Source organism: Myxocyprinus asiaticus, chromosome 26 (genome assembly GCF_019703515.2).
Source record: "Myxocyprinus asiaticus isolate MX2 ecotype Aquarium Trade chromosome 26, UBuf_Myxa_2, whole genome shotgun sequence".
NCBI lineage: Eukaryota > Metazoa > Chordata > Actinopteri > Cypriniformes > Catostomidae > Myxocyprinus > Myxocyprinus asiaticus.
The window spans coordinates 32,600,306-32,628,235 of NC_059369.1; the positions used below are offsets into that span (position 1 = coordinate 32,600,306).

At 38.7% G+C, this 27,930-nt stretch overlaps 1 protein-coding gene across 1 annotated transcript; it reads right to left on the reverse strand.

The window, feature by feature from the left end:
• Window positions 1–22,651: 22,651 nt before the first annotated feature.
• On the reverse strand, window positions 22,652–24,871 carry LOC127416859 (P2Y purinoceptor 1-like). The gene is made up of 2 exons (XM_051656439.1): window positions 24,682–24,871; window positions 22,652–24,467 (listed from the first exon to the last, which is right to left on the reverse strand). Exon 2 carries the CDS (start codon window positions 24,421–24,423, stop codon window positions 23,383–23,385), a length of 1,041 nt encoding a protein of 346 aa, XP_051512399.1. The 5' UTR covers window positions 24,424–24,467; window positions 24,682–24,871; the 3' UTR covers window positions 22,652–23,382.
• Window positions 24,872–27,930: the final 3,059 nt, after the last annotated feature.

Genomic DNA, 27,930 nt, shown 5'->3' on the forward strand with positions numbered 1-27,930 from the left:
TTCCATACTAAACAATTTGGTATACCTCATTGAGGCATAAACCCCCAAACACAATGACATAGTATATCTGGTTCCAAATTGGTCATGGAGGCGGCGCGCCTTTGAACTACAGGAGCACGGCTCCTTTAACTTGGCAGAGGTAGCCTATCTCGATTAGCAGGCAGGGAACGTGGTTCCCTGGTAAACTGGATACTATGTGACTGAACATCGGTGTGCTTGAAGAAACGAATGAGAACATGCCTGTAGAGCACTAGGTATGGAAACATAAATTGACCCAGGAGAAGGATAGAAATATGCTGGATTAATTATATTTCTCTCACCCCCCAACAAAACTGAAGTTACGTGGTAACGTGAAGATGGACAGACATGAAATTCATTAATCATCAACATAGACGTTCTATTGATAGAAAGGATGGTGGCTCATGGTTTTCTGAGTGAGCAAAATGTCTTTAGTCCCTGGGTGAATGTAGCGCTGATCGGCTGAAGATGACCATCGCCCCACAGCCTTTAGCGTGGAAGCAGGGATAGCAGGGGCTGCTCCTGTAAAGGTTAGGGGCGAGTCCGCAGTGTTGGCAGAGGAGGCAGAGATGGTGAGTAAACCAGCATCTTGTCATGATGTTTTCATCCTCGATAGCGAACAGTGGCTCATTGGAATGTGTGTGCGTGCATCGATTCAGGTATCGGACCATGGGAGAGAGAGGACAAAGATCAGAATTAGTTTGGGATATGGTTATAAAAAATATTTTCTTTCTTTGTCTGATTTGGAATGTTTGAGATGAATTTCTAAATAGTTGGTTTTCAGTGAGAAATCAGCCATAGCGAGGTCATGTGAAGGGTTAACATTTTTAGAGCGTGCAGTAAATTCCCCACACCTTAGAAACCTGTAAAATGCTCAGAGAAACACTGCTTCAAGGAGTGTGTTAGTGTATGGACTAAAGAAACCTATCCACAGCTGAGACACCATATGTTGAATTATAGAGAGAGTAAAAAAAACCTGCACTTAACCCCACACAAGTAGAACACTACAGACCAGTTTCTCTCATCCCATTCATGGCAAAAACACTTGAAAGGGCAGTTTTCAATCAAATCTCTCACAGAACAAGCTGCTGGATGACAATCAGTCAGGCTTCAAAAGTGGACACTCCACCGAGACTGCCCTGCTGTCTGTCACTGAGTCACTGAGATGGGCGAAAGCTGAATCCAGATCATCCGTCCTGATTCTGCTGGACCATTCTACAGCCTTTGACTCAGTCAACCTTGGGCCACTTCTCTTCTCTATATACACAACATCACTGGGACCCATAATTTAGGCATATGGTTTCTCTTACCACTGCTACACCGATGACATGCAGCTTTACTTGTCTTTCCAGCCCAACGACACCACAGTGACTGCTTGAATCTCTGCCTGTTTGGCAGACATCTCGGCATGGATGAAGGAACACCACCTGCAACTTAACCCAGCCAAGACCGAACTCCTTTTCTTTCCAGCCAACCCTGCTGTTGAACACAACATCACCATGCAGCTGGGTTCAACAACAGTAACGCCTTCCAAAATGGTCAGAAATATAGGGGTAACCATTGATAACAAACTAAATTTCACAGATCACATCTCAAAGACCGCAAGATCATGTTGATTTACACTCTACAACATCAGGAAGATAAGACCCTTCCTCTCTGAACATGCCACACAACTTCTCGTTCAGTCACTTGTCATAACTAAAATGGACTACTGAAATGCTCTCATTGCAGGCCTCCCTGCATGTGCAATTAGACCCTTGCAAATGATCCAGAAAGCAGCAGCACGTCTGGTCTTTAATGAACCAAAGAGAGCGCATGTTACACCACTTCTTGTCTCTCTTCACTGGCTGCTGGTTGATGCACGGATCAAATTCAAGGCTCTGATGCTGGCATACAGAACAGTCACTGGGTCTGCTCCAGCATACCTAAAATCATTTCTGCAGAGCTACGTGCCCACTAGAAGCCTGCGGTTGGCTAATGAACGTCGCCTTGTTGTACCAACACAAAGAGGCACCTAAATACTTTACCAAACTTTCGGCTTCATCGTACCATGTTGGTGGAATGATCTTTCCAACTTCATCCGTTAAGCTGACTCACTTTCTGTCTTCAAAAAACGGCTAAAAACACATCTTTTCGATGAGCACTTTACCAGTCACTAAAAAAAAACAAACAAAAAAAAAAACATTATTGTGCACTTTAATCTGTTTTGAATACTACTATTCTGATGGTAGTGAAACTTGTAATATGGAACTTTTTCGTACCACTGTCTCCTTAAGATGATTCGCTTATGTGTTCCTCTTTGGATAAAAGCGTCTGCCAAATGAGTAAATGTAAATGTCTGCCAAATGAGTAAATGTAAAAGGTAAACATTTATCATTAATTGCAGGACTTTCCTTTTTTAGGACATTTAGGAGGAGACTGATAGATTTTTTAATGTAGATTTTGCCAAACCCAATCTCAAATTGTGAGTTGCGGAGGAGATAAGGCTCCCAAGTGAGTCATTTAGTCAAGGATTGTTTGGTTGAAGGAAGGGCAGGGGAGGCCTGCAGTGGAAGCAGCTGGGCATAGTTGTCTGAGTTCCTGGAAATTTAATTGAGACAGGGAGACAGCAATTTTATTGTCTAGACCTGGTAGGTGCATGGTGAAATTGCCCAGCATGCATGACCAGGATAGACGTCTGACAAACGTATTAATAAATGGAACAGAAGAGCGCCCTTTGTTGATAATGTTAACGGTAGCTTCATTATCGCAACACACAATGATTTGCTTTCTGCACCACTGTTCCCTCTGTAGCCGGTAGAGGGAGCTGTGTCGGTGAAGAATTGTAGGTTGAGAGAAGTTTCATAGTTATCATGATAGAAAAAAAGTTTTGCCCAAAACCTTAGGTCAGATCTACAGCCTTCATAAAGTGACTAAATCATGAAAATTGTTGACTGATTTGAAAATTTCAAGTAGTCTAGATATAAAGTAACGACCCTGTGGGATGATCCTCATGGCAAAATTGGGAGGCCTAAGAGAGAAAGCAACTCTTGTTTGGTGACTGGTGAAGTAAACATGAAGGCCTGGATGAAGTCTCTGATGCAGTTTAATTTATCTTTAGGTTAGGAAGCTTGCATATTAATAGAATATAAAGTAAAGTAAAGAATTCTAGTATGTGAGATGGGCCTAGGGGTTTCTCCTCTGACAATGGAACTCCGAGATTAGTAAACATTTCTTTAAGAGTGAGTATAGAGTGATTAGGCTAAGAATACAGACAATCTACTACTAGGAAGTCATCCAGCAGATGGAGTACAAACAATTTGAAATTGTTGGAGAGGATCCAACACAATGCTTCATTAGACATTAGAGACATTAGACCAGCAAGAAACCCTTTCATCAAACCGATTAACAAATAATGCACAAAACACTGATTGGGGTGATTTTTTTAAGGCTTTTTTTTGCTCTCTTGTGTTAATGGGAATAGATTGCTAAGATGAGGGCACACACATTTTTTGGGTGACAGTCACCGCAATAGCTGCAAACATTAATGAATTTCCAGTTAGAATGGTTGCACACATTTTTGTTGTAGTGGAAACATAACGGGCTAAAAGCAGCTGGTTTCACCTCCTGAGAACGTTTATCATAGCTTTTCTTGAAAGTAGGAGCAGACGAGGTGGATCCTGATTTAGGAAACAACGAAGAGGTGTGAGAGAAAGATCCGCATAGGGAGCAGGAAAGAGTTCGGTGACCGGTGAAGAGTCGGGTGATGAGAGCTAAATCAATGACTGACCAGTCCAGTCTTTGATTAAAGCGTTGGATATACATGGCAGATTTGGCAGAAAAAGATTTATGACATTCATAAAATAAGGTGCCGCCGTAAGACATGGCTAAATCAGATATAATAGTGAGGTAAGTATCCAGCTCTTGCCTCCTGTCTGGTTGAATTTCAAATATAATGTCTCTATACACTCCAAATGCGATATTAAATTCAGCCATGGTGAGGCTCTTAGAGAGTCTGGGGTCACTTTCTTTTAACACCACAGATATGTCATCACAGTCTACTACATGTTTGTCATTAGATTCAGAGCATAGCAAGATCTTGACTAAATTAATGTCAATTAATGTAGAGATGTGCATTGTGGAGTGCTCGAGAGAAGAGTGCTTTCTTTTGGACGTAGCTTTCCGTCCGGAAAGCGTGGTGTGGAGACTTCGTCATATGGTGGAATAACCTCTGGTTCCTGGGAGGTTTCCAAGAAGAGCTGGAATAGTTCCTCATGGCTTGCGTGGGGAGGAATCTGGATTTTTTGTTGGTAGAGTGTGGACAGAATTTTCTCGAGTGGTCATTTGTGAATGGATGAAGATTTTGCTGCTAAACGGGAACTGTGTCTTGGAGGTGGCGGGGCTTCGAATGATGTTTAATTGGCGTTGAGGTGGTTGGATTGTGTCTCCTCCAGCAAGTCCAATGACATGAAAGGGTGCTCTTCCGTATCGGAGCAGGCCATCGTTATTACGAGCAAGGTAAGAAATATATACTTAATATATTGCATACCCATATGCGGTAGGGCTGCGATATCTGTAGATTAGCAGATGTCTGTGTGACAGACTGGTGAGTGTGTGTTTGGATGAGCTTATATGTCATGGCTGATTGGTAGTGGGTGGAGTTGACAGATCAGCTGAGCGTCAGCTGATGCTGGTTAGCAAACCGTGGTCTGCCTGAACTTCACTTAAGCTCCATTTGATCGCATTTCAAATTATTGTTATTTCCTTTCCAGCAGATTTTACCAGAGACCTCAATGCATTACATATTTTGATGATTTGACACTCTTTCAATTTACTGAAATTAAGGTTTTTATTGAACTGAAGATAACATAAAATGTGTGTATTTTATATGAAAATGAATGGTGTAATTTAGTAAAATATAAATAGAGAAATCAGAACCCAGGTTGGTCTCCACCTGGCTACGGGATCGATTAAATTGCCAAGAGTGTCCATGTAATGGATACTGGCATTTTTAGAAACACCATGTCCCATGGCAGATTCTTCCAGCTCCGGTCACACTTGCATTTGGTCAACAGTTTGGAGAAGCTGCTACAATGTATGCAAGCATATATTTATCAAATCAACCAGCAAGTACACATAAACACACCCACAAAAGCAAACAGACATATACACACATACACAGGCTCACATACCGCACGCAAGGAACAAAAAGAATCAAACAAATTTTTTAAGACTTCATCTCGCCATACAATAATCTTTTATTCTACATTCTTATTGCATTATTTATTGCTACAGTATGTATGTTCTTTTCAAAATCTTTAAGAATAGTTCACATACTGTATAACTTTAAACTCTAGTTCACATGTATGGTTAATACACTAAAAATATGAGGAACCCTGTTTTTTTTTTCCTCCCATTTTCTCCCCAATTTGGAATGCCCAATTCTCAATGTGCTCATAGTGGCGTAGTGACTTGCCTTAATCCGGGTGGCAGAGGACAAATCTCAGTTGCCTCCGCATCTTATCATGTGGCTTGTTGAGCGCGTTACTGCGGAGACATAGCATGTGTGGAGGCTTCATGCTATTCTCAGTGGCATCCACACACAACTCACCACGCGCCCCACCGAGAGCGAGAACCACACGTTATAGTGACCACAAGGAGGTTACCCCATGTGACTTTACCCTCCCTAGCAACCAGGCCAATTTGGTTGCTTAGGAGACCTGGCTGGAGTCACTCAGCACACCCTGGATTCGAACTCGTGACTCCAGGGGTGGTAGTCAGCGTCTTTACTCGCTGAGCTACCCAGGCCCCATGAAGAACCCTATTAAAAGTTTCTTGAAATTTTGTGTTGCTTCAGTCATGGTGTCCATTGTAGTGGACATGAAAGAAATGGGTAAAAAATATTTTGCTCAGTGGAAAAAAATCAGGTCTGAAGGGGTTAAGCTCAATCGACAGCATTTGTGGCATAATATTGATTACCACAAAATATTATTTTGACTTGTCGCTCGTTTATAAAAAACAACAACAACAACAACAAAAAAAAAAAAATGCAAAAATCGTGGTTACAATAAGGCACTTACAATATAAGAAAATGGGCCCAGTCCATAATCATTAAAATACATATTGTTCCAAACGTATAGCCACAAGACATAAACATTAAATGTTTTAATGTTATTTAATTGCAATAAAATTACTTAATAACCTTATCTGTGTGAAGTTAAATATAATAAAACAACTTTGTTACATGACAACACAACGCCGACAAATCTTGTTGGGGATTTTATTACACTAAAATCATGTAGAACAGAGGTTTTATAAAATTAAAATCATTTGTAACATTTCAATGTGATCTCATGAGAATTCGTATGTATTCTTACGTAAAGTTTGGTTCTAGCAAACTTACATTCTTGTGTGTTTGCATAGACACTGAAATGTACAATACTGACGCATTGACAGCATCTAAACGTCACCATTTTACGTATTAACACCTATCGAAATGTACAAATGTTTACATGTAGTGTTTGAATTGATTCATATGGAATAATTAATAGAATTAATCAGTTAATTACATTTAATGTATAATCAATGAGATCAGTTAAATGCCATCACATTTATTTAATGCAGCTGACATTATAACCTTTTATAACATGACATTTTAATGGTTTCATTCAGTTCTGTGTGATTTCTGCTGCCCTATACAACATTTTAAATGATTATATCACTTTAACCAAGACTAAACTTAAAAATGTTAAAATGAATAAAAACTCTGAAATCGTTTAATCATTTATTAAGCATTTCATTTTATTATTGTTTGCCATGGAACACAAAAGGAGTTTTCAGAATATGGCAAAAAGCAAAATAAACCACAAAAAACACCATAAAACAATAATAAAATGAATCCATAAATTTGTTAGCTATAATCCAAATTTTCAGACTGTTTTCTGTGAAGAACATGCCCAAATCCAAGGCTTTTATTCAACTATCTCCTTCTCCATCTGCCGCAGCACCGTCGCGCCCGCTGTAACCATCAACCCACGTTGGTTTCGTTTTCTAAATTAAAAAATTGCAACCTCAAGCATTACGGTTTTACGGCAGTTATGTCGAATGCTCATTGGCTCTCAAGTGTCTCGTGACCATTTGCGACATGTTGTATTCTGTAATGTGTATGTTTGAATGAGATATAACAGTGCTGTTCTGGAGTGCATCAGGAGATTTACAGCGATTAATAATTTTAATTATACTCTCTTCCTCACACAATGCTATTGTAAACCGTCTGGGAGCACATTAGACACCCTTTGAATAAGCTATCGTGATTAAATTATCTGCCTGTTACATGTTTTATATGCTTAATAAATGGTTATGGTTAGGTTTAGGAGTAGGTGTGGGATTAGCAGCTGTAAAATATAAATAAATTAATATATTGTTACAAAAATTATTGCTACTGTACATTAATCTACTTGTTACATGTTTTTATATTGTTGAAATGTGGTTTTGTTTAGAGGTTGGGCTAGGGTTAAGGGATCTAAAATATCTATAAAACAGTAAAAATGTACAAATATATTTATAATTGATTCGTGTATTCAAATATATTTGTAATGGATTTGTCAATACATTTCTAAAGCTTTAAATATGTAAAAACGGTTACATTTTAGATGCTTTCAAACGTCCAAATTGTATGTTTTAGTATCTATCCAAACATACAAACATGTACATTTAAATGTTACAAATATTAATGTACAAATACAGTTGAAGTCAGAAGTTTAAATACACTTAGGTTGAAGTCATTAAACCTCATTTTGTAACCACTCAACAGATTTCATATTAGCAAACTATAGTTTTGGCAAGTCGTTTAGGACATCAAATTTTTGCATGACAAGAGTGATTTTTCCAACAATTGTTTAGAGATAGATTGTTTCACTTTTAATTGACTATTTCACAACTCCAGTGGGTCAGAAGTTTACATACACCAAGTTAACTGTGCCTTTACGTAGCTTAGAAAATTCCAGTAAATTATGTCAAGCCTTTAGGCTATTAGCCAGATAGCTTCTGATAGGCTAATTTGCTAATTGGAGTCAACTGGAGGTGTACCTGTGGATGTATTTTAAGGCCTACCTTCAAACTCAGCGCCTCTTTGCTTGACATTATGGGAAAATCAAAAGAAATCAGCTAAAACCTCAGAAAACAAAATTGTGGACCTCCACAAGTCTGGTTCATCCTTGGGAGCAATTTCCAAATGCCTGAAGGTACCACATTCAACTGTACAAACAATAGTTCGCAAGTATAAACACCATGGGACCACGCAGCCATCATACCACTCAGGAAGGAGATGCATTCTGTCTCCTAGAGATGAATGTAGTTTGGTGCAAAAAGTGCAAATCAAATCAAACAGCAAAGGACCTTGTGAAGATGCTGGAGGAAACAGGTAGACAAGTATCTATATCCACAGTAAAATGAGTCCTATATTGACATAACCTGAAAGGGTGCTCAGCAAGGAAGAAGCCACTGCTCCAAAACATCCATAAAAAAGCCAGACTACAGTTTGCATGTGCATATGGGGACAAATATCTTACTTTTTGGAGAACTGTCCTCTGGTCTGATGAAACAAAAATTTAACTGTTTGGCCATAATGACCATCGTTATGTTTGGAGGAAAAAGGGTGAGTCTTGCAAGCCGAAGAACACCATCCCAACCATAAAGCATGGGGGTGGCAGCATCATGTTGTGGGGGTGCTTTGCTGCAGGAGAGACTGGTGCACTTCACAAAATAGATGGCATCATGAAGAAGGAAAATTATGTGGATAGATTGAAGCAACATCTCAAGTGTAATGATGCTCTGCTGCTTGCAACGATGAAGACGATGATGAAGTGTAGAGAACCCAAGTGCAGTTTATTATATAAGTGAAATCCAAAAACCCTAACCATAAACGTGATCTAAAAAAACCTGAACTTGACATAAACTAGACTTGACTATGGCTTGACATTACAACAAAGTTACATTCACATCTACATTCAATATTTGACAAAGACACAATGGAAAACATGAGGCTTAAATACATGGACATGGGGGAACATAAACCAATGAACAAACAGAACTCATAACAAGATAACGAGACAATAAACCAATGAAAACATGACACATGAACATGGCAGGAAAACAGGAATCACATGACAAGGGAAACAGGAACCAAACATTTCAAAATAAAAGACTTGAATCAACAAAATACACATGACATATCCCCCCCACTAAGGGACGGCTCCTGACGCCCCAACACATAAACAAAACACGTAAAACATTACATAAATTCAAAGTTCTGTAGGGAGCTGGGGGGGGGGGGTGTCTTGAGACGTGGGACGTGGCGTGGCGAGAAAGTGCGAGGGGCATGGGACCAGGGCAAAGTCCGTGGGGGGTGGAGCCATGAGAGGCTTGAGGGGCGGATCCATGGAACCGGAGAGTAGCCGAAGACTCGAAAGGCCAGGGTGGAGCCGATGGCAGGGAGGACCAAGGCGGTGCTGGAGGCTCGGAGGAGCAAGGCGGAGCTGGGGGATCGGAAGACTGAGGAGGAGCAGGTGGGACTGAGGACCAAGGTGGAGCCGTAGGGAAGGAGGTCCCCTGTGGAGCTAAAAGCAGAAGCCAAAGCAGAGCCAGTTGACCGACAGACCAAGGAGAAGCCGGAGGGACGAGGGACCCCGGCAAAGCCGACAGGCTGAAGGACCACAGTGGAGCTGAGGGAATGCAGAGCTGAGGCAATGCTGAGGGACCGACAGGCCAAGGGGAAATCCAGGGCTCGGAGGGTCCATGCAGGGTCGGAGGGCCGAAAGTTCCCCTTGCCTTCTCAGGAGAACTAAGGGTGGGTATAAGGGTGGGAAACATCTCCAGGTCCAACTGCTCAGGTGTGGCTGCGACGTGGCATGGAGCAGGCTGAGTCATTGCCGTGATGTGGCATGGAGCAAAAGATGGCGCTAGCTCAGCGACCATGACATGAGACTCTGGCTGGGTGACCATGACGTGGGACTTTGGCTCGGCGGCGGCCATGGTGTGGGACTCTGGCTCGGCGGCGGCCATGGCGTGGGACTCTGGCTCGTGGTAGCGAAGCGAACATTTGTAGTTAAAAAGTATATAAGTATTGTTTTGTTTCTAAAAATAATCAACCGTTTGCGTTCAGAAGAACTTTATTTGTCGACTGGAGTCATGTGGATTATTTTGATGCACCCTAAATATGCATTTTGGACCATCAAAAAATGGAGGACATTCACTTGCATTATTTAGAGGAGGAGGCCTGAAATGAAATCCTAAAAGTCTTCAATTCTGTTTTGATGAAGAAAGAAACTCAGATACATCTTGGATGCCCTGAGGGTGAGTAAATTATCAGCAAATTTTCATTTTTGGGTGAACTATTCTTTTAAGGATAACAAAGTCATGGTATTGGAGTGGCCATCACAAAGCCCTGACCTCAATCCGATAGAAAATTTGTGGGCACAACTGAAAAAGCGTGTGTGAGCAAGGAGGCCTACAAACCTGACTCAGTTACACCAGTTCTGTCTGGAGGAATGGGCCAAAATGCCAGCAATTTATTGTGAGGAGCTTGTGGAAGGCTACACAAAACGTTTGACTCAAGATAAACAATTTAAAGGCAATGCTACCAAACACTGACCCACTGGGAATGTGATGAAAGAAATAAAAGCTGAAATAAATCATTCTCTCTATTATTCTGACATTTCACATTCTTAAAATAGTGATCCTATCTGATCTAATACAGGGAATGTTTTCTACGATTAAATGTCAGGGATTGTGAAAAACTTAAAAGAGTTTAAATATATTTGGCTAAGGTGTATGTAAACTTCTGACTTCAGCTGTAGCTATGTATATTAATGAGATCATGCTGAACATTTATAATGTTTACGTCTTGTGGTTCTACTTTTGAAACAGAGTGTATTTTAATGTTTATGGACTGGCCCATTTACTTCCATTGTAATGTGACCTCAGTTTGTGCTTTTTTTTAAATAAATGAGGGAAGAGTCTAAATTATTTTCTGTTATAATATACGTACATGCAATACTGTCGATTTAGCTTGTTTTGAACCTGAAACATTCCTTTAACATACATGAAAAATAAAGAGCTTTGAATAGTCAACAACGTCCATTTTGGTTGTTCATAGAATCCAGACTATTCTAAATTTTTATTATTGTGCAAATTTGTGGCAATTCTTCAATGTGTTTCAACTTGTTCCACCACTTTTTGAAACTTGTAAACTTTAACTTCCAATCAATGTTGACAGTAAGCAATGTTGACACGTATGCCATGGCCAGCATCATAGTAGCTTAGGGATCATCCAAAAACACAGATGTCTGCAACAAGGTTGGTTTAGGTGTTTTCTCTCTCTCTCTCTCTCTCTCTCTCTCTCTCTCTCTCTCTTTTCTCTCGCTCTCGCTCTCTTTGTTTTTATTGTTTTGTTTTGTTTGTTAATGAATGTCAATGTTTTTCAATGCTCCATGCTCATAATCACATAATCATTTTAATGAAATGCATCTATCTAGCCCCCTGTCTGTTACAATAGCATCTGATGATAAATAACGGGATGCTGTAGTTCTGATGCTCTGCATTCATTCTGAAATGCCTATAGGATGCCTAACATCTCCACCTTGCAGACTGAGCAGATGACAAAAAACTGGAGACCTGACTGCACTGCCAATTCATGCAGGCAGTTTTTAATTACAGAGATAAATTATCCATAAGGGATTAGAAGGCGCACAGAAAAGAGTTGGTAAAGGGTAGTGGACAACATGTTAAAGTACAGATGATGCAGTGGCATTAAAACAGCAGTGAGCAAGAGACTCCTACCCATAGTGTAAAAAAGTGGCTATACCTGGGTCATTAATCAGAGAGGGTTAAAGAGGTACAGTCTCTCTATCTCTGTTTCACCCTCCATCTTGGTCTCTCTCTCTCTCTCTCTCTCTCTCTCTCTCTCTCTTTCACTCTTGTGCTACAGCCAGTAGCAATCTGCAGGCACACAGAATTAACAGGGTCAGTCAAGAGCAGCAGGAAGTTTTGATAGAAACTTAACAAAACAGAACAAAACAAGGATACTGCAGAAAGAGGAAGAGGGCAATGAGGTTTTTAAATAGTGTGTGTGCTGCTCTCCAAAGGTGAATGTGTCCAGTTAGTTTCTTCACCTCCTGCTGGCTCATCTCTCCCCAAACGCTCTCATCCAGTTAATAGAGGTTACTTTCATTTCATTCCCTCTACCAAACCACTTTATTCTAAAACGTGTGAGTGGGCATGTATGATGTGTAGAAAGGAATGTATGACGAGGAGGAGGGTGTGGCCGGGCCGTGCAACATGAGTCAATTAATCAGCGGGAGAGAGATATAATGGGGAGCCAGAGACGCCAGTTCGAGAGAGACACACATGTGCGTGCATGTGTGTGTGATGTTGTTTTAAGTTCAGTTACATCATTAAAATTATGTTGACTGTCCTGCCGGTTCCCGCCTCCTCCTTGCCCATCCTGAATCCGTTACATTGGTGCCGAAACCCTGGAAGGAGGAGGGATGCACTGTTGTGGAGTCCTCGCTGCTACTGTCCGCCAGGGGAGGAGCCGTGACAGTCTTCCGGGGAACAGATGAGTCGCTGCCGGCTGCCATCCGCCAGGGAGGGGAGCAGCCGTTCCGTCCGCCAGGGGTCGGAGGACTCACTGCCGTCCACCCTGGGAGGAATGACTGTTGTCCGCCGTAAGGTGGAGGAGTGGCTGAGGACTGGCGAGCAAGTTTTTTTCTCTCTCTCTCTCTCCTCTCTCTCTCTCTCTCTGTGTCCCTCTCCCCTCTCCCTCTCCTCATCTCTCCCCAGGTTCCCATGAGGCAGGGTGGACCATCGGCTGGTGGAACGGCCGGAAAGGCAGCGTCTCCCCTCCAGAGATGGAGCCGGAAATGCCACTTTGACAGAGAGAGAGACATACTCGGCCGCGCTGTGTGTGTGTGTGTGTGAGTGTTTATGTTTGTTTTATGTTTTAAGTTCAGTTACGTCATTAAAGTTATGTTGACTGTCCTGCCAGTTGCCGCCTCCTCTTTGCCCATCCTAAACCTGTTACAGATGGGTTAAAGAGAGGGTAAAACTGTAGTAACACTAAGAGAAATAACACTGTGTTTCTATTGAAAAACAAATGAGAAACCAAACAAACAAACAAACAAACAAACAAAAAAACATCTGAATTCCACCAGCCATAGAACGTCTTACAGAAAATGTAGTTCCATAACTTTTCATGTTGTATCAGTGTTAGTGTTGTAATGAACAGTCTATCTATAGTACAGAGTGTAGTTATTTCTTAATGGTCTCTTCCAGACTAGGCAAGAAGTGTTCTTCTATCACATAAAGCACTGCTGCAGTCCTGTATCCATTACCATGAGTCAGGGTGGTCGAACAATACACATGATGTACTGTATGCAGTGGGAATGTGTAATAAAAACACTTTTTTTTTTTTTTTTTTGGAAGAGTTTTGAATGATATTAGCATAGCTATGTTGTTTTAGTGTGTGTGTGTCATTACAATGCAGTGCATATTGAAAAACTTTTCCTATCACACATTTTTAGTTTGCTTTACAACTTTTCACAAACTTCAAATATTGTAAACATTAGAAAATAAGCCAGCTTTTTTTAATTTATGAATCTATTAATTAATATATGTCACAAGATTTATAGTTTATAATGTATAATACTCAGTGTTGGTTAAGTTACTCAAAACAAGTAATCCTACAAATGACTAATTACTTCTCTGAAAATGTTATTGTAATCTCAAGATGTCACATTATTAATTACCATACTTTTAAACTGCTTTCTGAAACACTTTTTACAAAAAAGTTTGTTTTACGTTCAAATTTGTAATAATGTGTATATTTCCTCTTTGTTCAATGTCGCACACCCTGCAGCTGTCACACAAATGCAAACAGACATATATATATTTTAAATGTATTATGCATAAATAATATTGGAAATACTGTATGTGTAACCCAAGTTATGTACTTAAAAGCAATCACCTAACTGAAAGTCAGTAACCTTAATCTGATTGCAATCATTTAAAATGTCATGCATTACTCTGCTTTTTTGACAAAAAAGTAATCAGATTACTGTAACTAATTAATTTGTAATCAGATTAGACTCCACACTGATACTATATTTATTATATCAGGTTCATTTAACAAGTAAAATCCCCACATACACCTGGGTGTATGGCAGGCAGGTGTGTAGGACACAATAAATTGTCGATGGGGAGGATAAGTCTCGCATGCTGCCATTGCCTTCAAAGTACTTATATTTATTTAAACAGCAATAATTTGGTCACAGCCCTCTTCAGACTTCAGAATTTGAGAAGTGTCTAGCACTTTTGTCCCAATTGTGTCACTGTGGTGTACAATAAGAGCTGAATTGATCTTGGCAAAGATTCTGTGTCCTGCTGCATTATTTCTTGCCAAAAACATACTTTGCATTAATTAAGGATGTGCTTGGCCATTCTATATTGTAGAATACATTTAATCACAGCACAGTTAATTAAATTATCCCTGACAGCAGTTTGTAGTTTAACAGACATGTTTTAAAAACTTGGCCTCATTATTATTATATCTCTCCCTCTCCATCTCTGTCGTTTTCTTTCTGTCTGAGCTTGATAATACAGGGATCCAAATGTACTCTTGTGATGTCAGCAGTTCACCTGGGTGTCTAAACGAGACCTGCAGGAGTACCTGCCTCATCCACTCTGCTATCTTGACATACAGCTACTTCACCCATTCTTCTCTGACTCACATACACACATTATCTGCCAGTTTAAAGAGATGCTGTTCATTCCTGCCAAACAATTTTATCTTGTATAACCTCTATTGGTGTCTGTCATTCATCTGCCTGCATGGCCAGTCATTCCCGTCCCACCTCCTTAATCCTCTCCCCAAATTGCATTCTTGCATTGCTGTCTGGCACAGTAGATATCGCTTTTTTATGACCCCTTCATCTCCCAGTTCCATCAGGAGACTCAGGTAGCAGATACACTATATACATATAAGTTGATAAAAAAGAGATGTTACAAAGTCATAGCTGCATTACTTCCAGTTCATTCATCACACTGGAAATGGAAGGTCAAGTTGAGCACAATGCATTTTGTGATACAGTATTTCATGAAATGTGCTCTGTTCTGTATATTGCACGTTTGGGAAAAATGAAGTAGGACACACTGTAGTTAGGGTGTTGTACCTTTGTCTTGTTTTCTAAAAATCAACATCCTTAAAGCAAGACAAAGTTACCTAAGAAGCAAAGAGCATAAGATATTCAGACAATGCATCTTGAATATGTGTGTATTTTGTGCGGTTCCACTTCCATTTTTTGCAGTGTACCGCAAATGAACATCTGTGTGAATATATTGCCGTCATACAGTTGTGTTGACTGAGCTTATTATTGTTTCCATTCGTTTAATTGTCCTCTACGGGGTGGTTTTGGTTGTGTTTGTGCTTGTAAATCTGTGACTGCAGCCAAATTTTAAAGGTTAATATAAATGTAATTTCGGAAACTGGAAAGCTGATATGCCTTTCTTTTTACTGTGCCATTTTTTTGTATGAAAGAAACACATAATCTATGTGGCTGGGCAACAAGTAACATCACAACAGTTTAATTTTATGGCCTTGAAACAACACGCATGTATGAGGTCACTGTTGCAGAAAACCACATGCAAACACAATAATATGGATTTGACTCAAAACATTACACCTGTATTGCTCACAACCAGTAGCCTATGTGTGATTAGCAAACATGGGAGGGCAGTCTAGCCTTCACAAAATGTATTATCAAAAATCATTTCTTATACCAGCAGGTGTGTGCTTAGTATACATGTAAAGGCATGCTAGCTAGAAAGGGTCAGCCTTTCTTTATATGACTATTTACATAGGGTTACAGGCTCACCAATGATATAAACTCACTGACCTGTAAAAATAAAAGGCATGAAGATGTTCTGGCCAAGCCTCTGCTGCAACTGTGACAGAAATATCCATTGGTACATACTTGTGATGCTGTTCCTTTGCAGGACATGCTCAATGCAATGCTTGTTCAGACATAGACACCAGCAAGTCACACTGATACATTTAAAGACACTGTGTCTTTATTCAACAAGAATAAACAACAACAACAACAACAACAACAACAAAAAACAAAACATTTCATTCAGCCATTTTAATATTTTTGGCTGCAAAAGTAATACCTCCCTCCATTGGATAACTTTGGAATTTCCTCAATAAAATTACTTGTGAAGCGACCCATGTTTGTACTGATTCAATTGTCACTATTAAAATAGCACAGACATAAAGTTTAAAATTGAAGCCTAGAGCTTTTCTAGTTCAAATAAAACTGTGGCACAAGAAATTAAAAGAAAAAACGTCAGGGTCATTGCCACTGTATTCTATAGAGCTTTTGTTTTTATGTGGGTCAGGATCTACAAGTGAAATCTAAAATAAGTAACATGTTGTCTTAAGTTGGCTGTTGAATATCTTGTTTGACAACCAGAGCAGAAGCATAACCTGTCCTAACAAATCATATCAAAACAAAAATTAGCCTTTCCACTATTTCACTCCTGGTTTCTCCCTTCACAAACATCCCTTTTAAAAATAAATAACTGAATGCAGTCAGGTGGCCTTGCAGAATAAACACAGTCCTTCTGTTTGGTGACTGGATGAAACAGGATGTCTGAACTGATTCTTCAAAGAGATTGCAGACAGATGTGCCCAACTGAAATAATACTCATAATAATAGATTGTTCTGATCCAAATCGTTGATGATAACTATGCGACAACTTTGCTCTCCATTGTCTAATGCACCTGGAGAATTATACTACGTGGATTGAATTAATTAAGTTAATAATACCAAGCTGGGCTCAAAAGCAGTTATTTGATTAATTTCAGTGATAAACTCTGGTCAGAGTTTAAGATGTGGCAGAAGAACAGTTGTACAAACCTACAAAGGAATCTGATATGTTCCAATAATAATTTTCCAGGAGTTACAGTGAAGCTATAGTTACACCTATCTAAATAATTCAGTTTCATTTTCTTTCTGAGGCCTGACCAGAGGAATCATCAGTTTCTTAACCATCTGTCCTCAACATTATTTACAAACAGCGAACTCTAAATAAAAGTCATCTTGCTTTGTGAGAGGCACAATGCATGACCTATTGATTTCAAGGAATGCTGTAGTAATAGGTTTAGAAATGAGCATATTGATTGATAGATAAGATTTTGTCTTCCAAGGAAGCTGATGACTCGATAACAGGGTAATGTATCTGAGAGATGCTATCAATACTCTTTAGGGTATTTCATGCCAAGAGGCCATTTTGTGGGAGGGGGTGGGGGGTTGGAGTGAAGTGGTTGGGGGGGGGGTTTGTAAATGAGAACGCCCCCGAAGTTGTTGACCGGGGGATGGGGGGGTGGGGTCTTCCGCCCCCCACAAGATGCCGCCCTGGGCAACTGCCCATGTCACCCATGCCTAAATCCGCCACTGATTTAGTCTGTGGCCAGAAGGAGTAGTATTCCACACAAATTAAACAAGACTAAAATAGAGATGACATTTTGGTTGATCTTGGGTTGAGTGGAACCATTGCTGTTCAATTGCTCTAGTCGATCACACAGCAAAAAAAAAAAAAAAAAAAAACAAGAAAAATATTTACTTACATTAGCAGCAATTAACAATCCATTCATTAAAAAAAAGCATTACTTAAAGAAAATACATTTCTTGTACTTTAGGTCACAGTTAGTTAGAGCAGTGGTTCTGAATAGGAGGGACACAGGCCTGTTCTAATACGGTCACAAACAGCAGGGAAAAAACAATGCTAAATGGAAATAATACAATTATAAAACAGATCATATAAAAAGGAAATAATAAAACTTTGACAAAACTTTTAACATTAGTTAATGCATTAGATATCATAAACTAAAAATGAACAATAATTTTTTTATGACATTGATTAAACTTGGTCAATTAATTGGTAACACTTTACAATAAGGTTCCATTCATTAACATTAGTTAATGCATTAGGTATCATGAACAATTAACAATATATTTTTTACAACATTTATAAATCTTTGTTCATTTTAATTTCAACATATTCTATTACATATTTAAAATAAAAAATGGTATATGTTGACATTAGTTAATGCACTATGAACTACCATGAATTAAGAATGAACAATTGTTTTTCTATTAACTAACATTAAGAACATTTTATAAATGCTGTAAAAGTATTGTTCATTGTTAGTTCATGTTAACTAATGTTAAAAAATGGAACCTTAATGTAAAGTGTTACAAATTAATTTAAAAATATACTATAGTTCAATGTTAGTTTCTATTAGTTCATAATGCATCAGCTTATGTTAACATATAATAATGTACATTTATTAATGTATCAATAGAAATTAAAAGTAATCAAGATGAATAAATGCTATAAAAGTATTGTTCATTGTTAATTCATGTTAATTACTGTGTTTACTAATGTTGACAAATAAAACCCTTGTTCAAAGTATTACCCAAAATTGTAAATGTTCCTATTCAGCTGTCGTGTTAATAATTTTGCATATGGCTGGGCCTATTCTGTTTTTGCAAGGCCTAATATTAATAAACATCGGTGTTTGATTATTTTAGGGATTTTTGCATAACAAACAATTTTGGAGTGATGTTGGTTCGACACTTGATATTTAATGTTACATCTGAGTCATGAAGCAAAACAAATGTCAATTGCAAAGCACCCATTATAGCTCCAAGAAGTATCTTACTTGGCCCTTTATCCACGGTAATGGCTTTGACCCTCCAGGATGGTCTGTTTCTCTCCTTCAAAAGGAAAGCTTTGTTCTTTCTGTTTCTCTCTCTTTCCCTTTCTATTCTTTCCCTTCCTTTTTCTCCACCCCTCTAAACTTGACAGAGGGCAGGTTTAAATGGTGTCACAGTAGGAAAAAGCAGGAGATGGAGGAGTTACTGGCAGGACTCGCCGATTTTCGTGCCTCAGCAGGCCTCATGGAAGCTGGCATTGTTGGGGCTTCTTCCTGCAAACACATAAGCAAACATACACTCTCACATAAGCAAGCAGAAGCATGCTTGCTAACTAGCATACTCATTTATTTAGACACATACTCTTTTGAATACTAACTCACACATTTACAAAGAAAACAAATATCGCATAAATTACACAGGTGCAAGACTCATTGTAGTCAGTTGCCTCATAATGTATCTTGGTTGACGAATACAGTATATCATCACTCATTCTAAGTTCATAACACTGAAAAATACTAATAGCAACAGGAGACATATGTCTAGTGAAAGTATATTCTTTGGCATACCAACAGGGCTATAGCTAGTGGGGTGAAAGGTGGTAACGATTCTAGGGGCCCAAAGGAACAGGGGGGCCCACAACAAATTCAAAACTGTATTATTTTAATAGGAAAGGGGCCCAGAGCAATATATAGTCAGGGGGCCCAGAATTCCCTGCTATGGCCCTGAATACCAAGATGCCATTAAAGAGGTTTCCTTAATTAAGTGCCCTTAAACACACACAGACAGAACAGAAAATTGTAAAAAATTCATCCAGTGCCGACCTATTACAGCAGTAAATCACAAGACGCCACACATTACAGTGATTTGACCATGGGTTAGGCCACAATATGACATTTTTGTTAACAAGGTATAGTAAAAATAAAGTCTACTCCCTTGAGTTCTTCTGCTGAATACTATAGTTCATTAGCCTGGCTGTTTACGGTTATCAAGCAACATATCAATTTGACACATTAATATGGAAAATGCATGCGGTCAAAGGTGTGTGTTTATCAGCATTTTACAATGACTTCAAATGCGGCTTATCCAGTCATTCAAATTTAGAGTTGAACTTTACGAGTTTTATTAACCCAGCCTCAGTGTTAGATTCCCGGATCTCATACCAAGCCTGAACCAGCATTAGTAACCAATCTGCTTTTGTTCCTCTCACAAAGAATGGCTAGGAGAACTCTGGGGAAAAAAGAAAATGCAGTATTATTTAAGCCTTCCTCATTCCCCTTCCCTCCTTGTCCTTTCCTGTGAGAGGGACCAGTGTTGGGTAAGTTACTCTAAAAAAGTAATTAATTACTAACTGCCAATTACATCTTCTACAGTGTAATTAGATTACTGTACTAATTACTCTGTCTGAAAAGTAATTGCAGTACTTATTACAAATTACTTTCTAAAACTCTTATCAACCTCGACCAGATGAAAAATATAAGGATAGACATGAAACTGTTCTTTTAATTCTTTCAAATAAATTATATAAAATCAAATAAATTATTCATGAACTGGCCAAAGAATTTAAGGGGGCTGCATTAAATTGATTTTAAATTCACTATTGTTTTATATAGGATTGTTCTATAGTCTATACAGTATTTAACTCAATTACATCTAAAGTAACTGTAATTAAATTACTGACAAATTAAGAGTAATCCCTTTATTTACTTTTTTCAATGAAAAAGTAATTTAATTACAGTAATTAATTATTAGTAATGCATTACACCCAACACTGAGAGAGACAAAGTGTCAACCTGCTCAGGAAAAGAAATGCAATGGAGAACTGTGCAACGTGAATCGGGTACTGTTTCATAATACATTTAGGCTTGGACTTCATGGGAGAGATAGAAAAGTATAGCAATGGAGCTAAGGAAGTAGAGTAATTATGAAAAATAGGCATCAGGCAAAGGGTGAGGACATCTTTGCATCATTGTTGTTTTCCCCTAAAACAGGATTTTACTCATCAACAGAAAAACATTCAGGGTACTTTTTTACAACAATTCATCTTCTAGATTAGACTATTAAAGGAATATTCTGCGTTCAATACAAGTTAAACTCAATCGACAGCATTTGTGGCATACTGTTGATTACCACAAAAATAATTTTGACCTGTCCCTCCTAAAGTATGTAAAGCTTAAAATTGTTAAAAAAAAAAAAAAAAAAAAAAATGTAAAGCTTATAATTTATAGAAACACTTCTATTAATTCTTCTGTTAAGACTTGTGTGGTATTAAGCTGTAAAGTTGTTTAAACCGTTTTGACAGTCGTTTTAGGGTTTGCGGCATCACGGTGGTAACAAAGTTATAAAATTGGATATAACTTTACACAGAAAAGGTTAGTAGGTGATTTTATGTTAACATGCGTACTGTGTTTGTCTTGTGTGGCTTTACTTTTGAAACAGTATTTTAACGTGTATGGATTGGCCCTAATCACTTCCAGGTAAAAGGTTTTACGCACACCAGCTCCAGACACTCACATCTCTCCTGCTACTGAATCTAACATCACAACAACAGCATATATGGGTTCTGTGAAACATAGCAAAATTTATGTTACCCACCTTTTGAGAAAAAAAAAGAGCAACTTATGCATCTGTCTTCAAGCCTTTTACCTCTCGGAGGTCTCTCCACCCCTGAAAAGCGGCTCCTAGCCCTCGACTTATCAAAATCCTTCTTTTTTAGTTTATATTTGTCTGACCTTTTTCTCTTGGTCTGTTTCTCAGACATTTGTCCTCCTTGGAGTTTAGAAAGTTTGCATCAGCCAGATTTGTCGTCACTCTTCTTATGAATTTCCCTCTCGCCCTGCCCCGACCCCCAATCCTGTGCACGTGCAAGAACCATCCCCTGTTGCTGATTGGCTGGAGTAGTGTTGTGTGGATCAGTCTGATCCACTTTGTTTTTGTCCCATTTACAGAACCTGAGCTGTGCACAAATACTAGATTTTTTTTCAGTCCACCCACAGAACGGACAGCTAGCTGACAGTGAGGAGACATTTGCAGAATTTGACAAAAAATGTATTGGATTAGAATTACTGAGTGCACCTTTAACTTGTATTGAACTCAGAATATTCCTTTAATTTACACTATAATCAACATTATAGGGATAGTTCACCCAAAAATGAAAATTCTCTCCTGATTAACTCACCCTCATGCCATCCCATGTGTATGACTTTCTTTCCTCTGCAGAACACAAATGAAGATTTTTAGAAGAATATTTCAGCTCTGTAGGTCCTCAGAATGCATGTGAATGGGTGCCCAAATTTTGAAGCTCCAAAATCCACATAAAGGAAGCATAAAAGTAATCCAGATGACTCCAGTGGTAAAATCCATGTGTTCAGACATGATATGATAAGTCTGGGTGATTTTTTTGTCATAAATTCCTGTCCCTGCCCAGAATCACCACAAACAGAAGAAGGAGAAAGTGAACATGAAGGAAAAAGGACTTAAAAATGTATCTGTTCCTCACCCACACCTATCAGATTGCTTCAGAAGACATGGATTTAACCACTGGAGTTGTCTGAAGTACTTTTATGTTTCCCTTATGTGATTTTTGAAGCTTCAAATTTTGGCACCCTTTCACTTACATTGTAAGTGAAAGAGCTGAAATATTCTTCTAAAAATCTTTGTTTGAGTTCAGCAGATGAAAGAAAGATACACATCTGGGATGGCATGAGGGTGAGTAAATGTTGAGAGAATTTTCATTTTTGGGTGAACTATCCCTTTAATAAACTATTGGATACAGACTATTCAAAAAACTGTTGAGAACTGCAATGAAGTCAGCACTAAAAACACACATTTCCATTGATCTTCTAGATATGTCTCTGTATTTATTTTTAACTTTAAATACCACAGGACATTATGCACATACAGTATTACTGACAATTTGAAACATGGTTATAACAGTCCCTTCATAATTCATGGGCTGAAATTCATTTGATCTACACAGCACTGGGTCACACATCTTTACAGTATCAGAGTAAAATACAGAGCAATATATAAATTCATCACATCGCAGCTGAAACAAACTTAGATGCCTTAAAATGTACAACAGCCACAGGTAGACAATTAATTATATATATATATATATATATATATATATATAGTGCATCTTAACTATTTACTGAAAACAATGCAGGGATTAAAATGTGCTTGGTGCCATTCAGTCATCCTCAAATAAAATGTCAGTGCTTGTTATATGTGCAAAGCAATTGTTGCTGTTAATGCATTAAACAGTTAGTTAGTAAATGTTTGTTCAGTTTTAGTTCAGAGTTACTCCACAGTCAGTTTTGATCCATTCTTAGTGGAAAATCACATTAGGCAAAAACAACACAAAAAACAAACAAACAAACATACAGCATGTTTCAGTAGTAATAAAATGAGTAACACTGGCAAGAGTACAGTACAATGATTTTGAATATGCTAACTCTAATTTAATAAAGCATCCAATCAGTCTGGGGGAATGTGCTCAGTTCCACAACATACAGGTGTTACAGATCACAATTCACACACACACACACACACACACACACACACACACACACTCACACACACACACAAAAACATGTTTCTCAGAGCACACTCAGGCACGATTGTCCCGAAGTGCTGTCTCCTCGCTCTTGTACTGGATAGTGTTATCTCCCTTGCTGGAGGACTTTTTGGTGGCTCTGGACAGTCTGCGTCTAAACGTGTCCCCAGCCAGGAAATACAGAATAGGGTCCACACAGCTATTAAGACTAGCCAGGCCCCTTGTCACCTGGTAAGTGGCATATACTCTATTATTAAAGTCACACATGTCTGGGCTCTGGAAGTACAGGCGAGCCCTCATGTTCAGGTTCTTCATGACATGGAAGGGCAAATAGGAGACTGCGAAGACTGTGAGCACAATAATGACCAGGTAAATTGATTTCCTCCTTAGTGGAGCATTGTCCATCTCATTATAAATGAGAGCCTTGACAATGCCTCCATAACAGCTCAGGATGATGATGAACGGGATGCAGAAGCCAAAAACCGTCATGCACATGCTGTAGACGAAGTAGCCGGGCAGCTCGTCCTCTGAAGTGGTGTCGTAGCACGTCGTGGAGCCTTTTTTAGTACCCGTGCGCGAGTAATAGAGAATCGGAGCTATTCCCATCACAACTATGAACCACACCAGAGCGACTGTGCGCACCGAGTTCTTCTTCTTGAGCCTTCCCAATGACTTCAGAGGATGGACCACACCGGAGTACCTGTGCACACTGATGCACGTCAGGAAAAGGATGCTCCCGTATAGATTCACGTGGAACATAAACCTCTGCAGCCTGCATAACACGTCCCCAAAAATCCAGTCTGTTTTATTAAAGTAGTAGAAAATGAGAAAGGGTAGTGACAGCACGTAACAAAAATCCGCGAGTGCCAAATTGAACATGTATACGGAGATACCACTCCATGGCCTCATGTGACACACAAACATCCATATGGCCAAACTGTTTCCAATCAGTCCAGCGATGAACACAATAATGTACACAGTGGGTAAATAGTAAAACTGAAAACCAGTCTTGGTTAATGAGCATCCTCTCGTGTGGTTTTGAAAGTCGGTCGCATTAATCAAGAGTGACGTTAAGTTATTAAACTCCCCTGTCATGTTGTCATGTAGGTAATTGATCAGTAGGTATCAGCAGATGTGATCTATGATAAGAATAGATATTAATCAACAATATGTAGATCAATCACGCCCACGTTATTTAGTTCACAACCTTATTGTTTACTCCATTCATGGCTTCATGCGTGGTTTGAAAGAGAAAAGAAAATAAAAGAGATAAAAGCAAGTCATTTGTGCCTATATTGCGAAATCAGTAATTCCAGTCCTTCGAGGGCAAGAGCAAAAGTCGATCTCACTCACCAACGAGACGCGCCTTTATGCCACATTATAAGAGCGCATTTACTGGAATCGACAGCAGTATGAATGAGATCCGTAGCTTTCCCGCCAGAGGAATTTGTGGCTTCCAACAGTCCATGGGTGTTAAGAGCGTTCCTGGGAAGTTGCGCAAACTGTCTCGAGCAGACACCGGCGGACGCGCGAAACTGACTGTACAGCGCGTGAAACACTCTGCTGAAGGAACTGTTAATGTTCGATTCTCGAACGAATCGAATCTTTTGAACCGGTTCTTTTTCATAAATCGGATGAACCGATTCGCGAAGCGTTTGAAAGAGAGAATTCTGCATTCTGAAGTAAAATGAGACGGTTGGCCGATGTGCTGGAGTCATGATAAAATACTTTTTAAAGATGGTAGGAAAAACAAAAAAAAAATCTCGATTAGGGTGACAGCTTAGATGTGATGACCCCATTGCGCAAGACGGGGTGACTCAAATTAATCGAATCATTGAACCGAATCTTCCGAACGAACTGACTCACTAAAATGAATCAGCTCTCCCACCGTCAGGATGAATGGAGAGCGCAACAATCAGAATTCCGGAGCCACTGTTGCCTGTGCTGCTGCCGGAAATAGGAGGGGCTAGATCAGGAGCGAGACCGCTATTATCGCTTCATGTGATGATTATATACATTTCCTCACCGTCGAAATACTTCCCAGTTGTTGGGGCCGATTTGAGTCATTGCCTTGCATTAGCCATGCGTCGTTTTAGATCACTAAATGCCGACCAGAGGCTGTTCATGTTCATGCCACTAAAACAGGTTTTACAGCCTGGAGAATTTGTGCAAAATCCAGAATGATCAGACTTTTTGGGATAGCTTAAGTGATTGTAACAAGCAAAACTAAACAAACTTACAAACCTGTAGCATGAATAAGCTCTCTCTCTCTCTCTCTCTCTCTCTCTCTCTCTCTCTCTCTCTCTCTCTCTCTCTCACACACACACACACACACACACACACACACACACACACATCCATTGATTGTATTTTTGGATAGCATACCTCATGGAAAGTATACTTTGCAAAATATCTTCCTGTTATTATCACGGTGAAATCTCATTGATCATTTTTTGAATGCGCATGATGCCGAAAGACTAGGTTTAGAAAAAAGGCCACAAAGTTTCCTAAAAAACAAACAAAAAACAAAACAAAAAAACAATGACAGTGACACATTATCCCTTCATTTCTTGTCTCTTCCATTATCCTTTTTGATGTCACTTCTTTGTTAAATTTTTACTCACACAGTGAAATATAAATTGCATATACAGTATAAATACACACACACACACACACACACACACACACACACACACACACACACACACATGTTGGTGCAGCTATCAATACGGGGACTCACCACAGACATAATGATTTTTATACTGTATGAACTATAGATTCTGTCCCCTAACCCTAACCCTAAACCTAACCCTCACAAAAACCTTTCTGCATTTTTACATCTTCAATAAAACATCGTTTAGTATGATTTATAAGTGATTTGAATTATGGGGACACTAGAAATGTCCTCTTAAACCACATTTATAGCATAATACCCTTGTAATTACGTTTGTAACCTAAAACATTGTCCTCATAAACCACATAAACCTGCACACACACACACACACACACACACACACACACACACACACACACACACACACACACACACACACACACAGGGTTGGGAGGGTTACTTTTGAAATGTATTCCACTACAGATTACAGAATACATGCTGTAAAATGTAATTTGTAACATATTTCCTTAGATTACTCAAGGTCAGTAACGTATTCTAAATACTTTGGATTACTTCTTCAGTACTTGTAGATTTTTTTACTTGTTTTGACTATAAAAACTGCCAGTACAGTAAGACAAAATACACATGTTAAAAAAAACATTCTCTGAAAAACCTAAATACCTTATGCAGTGTTGTTTCTAAAACAAGATAATCAAACTGATCTTGTTTGAAGGATTTTTAGATATTTTTACAGGAAAACAGTACAAAAATTATTATCAAGAATAACATTTTTGCCCTAATAGCAAAGGTCTTACTAGAAAAAAAAAAAAAAAAAAACCCAATTATGATCTATTATGAATTTTCTTGATAAAAAATATGATCATGCCTGGTAAAATGTGCATGTAAAGTGGCTAGAAATAGCATTTTAGCTTAGCGTAAAGCTGACAATTTACACAAGGTTTATTTATATTTCTTCTGCTCTAAACTTACTTCAACCTTATTTCTCTGTCTGCTCGTATGAATGTAACACATCATAAGAAAGTGTTTCACTGCTGTTAAAATGCACTTTGGATCGCATCATTTTTATGTATAAATGTTTTCCATCTGAAAGGACTAAATATTAAATGAAACAAATGACAATAAAATGCAAAGTAATCTCTTCAGTAATCAAAATACTTTTTGAATGTAACTTTATTCTAATTACCAATGATTTAAATTGTAACTGTAGTGGAATACAGTTACTTATATTTTGTATTTTAAATACGTAATCCTGTTACATGTATTTCGTTACTCCCCAAGCCTGCACATACACATATAAATGTAGTATTTGCAAGACTAATGTTTTCATGTAATTGCAAGGCCATTTATCAGTTTTGTGGGAAAGAGTCACTTTGAATTACAAGAAATTAAATTGTTTTCCTTTTATGTATTTAGTCTGCAGTCAAGGACAAAAGCACGCACACAAACACACACGCACGCACACACACATTGTATGTCAGATGAATAATAGCGGAAGGAAGAAGTAGATTGTTCCCTATTCTAAAATTATAGAATTGTCTGAATGTCTGAAACAAAAGTCAAGGACTCTTGACACAAAAAGTCTAGCGGCATCCACACACAGATTTAATGTAGAGCAATGCTTGACAGGAAGAGCTTTGAGTTACTTAATTGCAGGTGTGTGTGCAATAAAAGCGATGAAATCACATTTTTATTCAATGGTCATGCAATAAATATGCTATTTGCGGCACCAGACATACAGTACCTGGACTCTATATCATCTAACAACCTAGCAACATTATACATAGTTATAATTAAGTTATAATTCTTAATAAAATTGAATAATAAAATATTTGGAATTTTATGAACAGTGAACATTGTCATGTCATTGGATCTCATAATCTGTGTAGTATGGCATGAAATCTTACTGATAAGCTATGCCCGTTCTTTTACAACTGCTAAAGGCTTTTTTCTCTGTGCTATGTCCATTG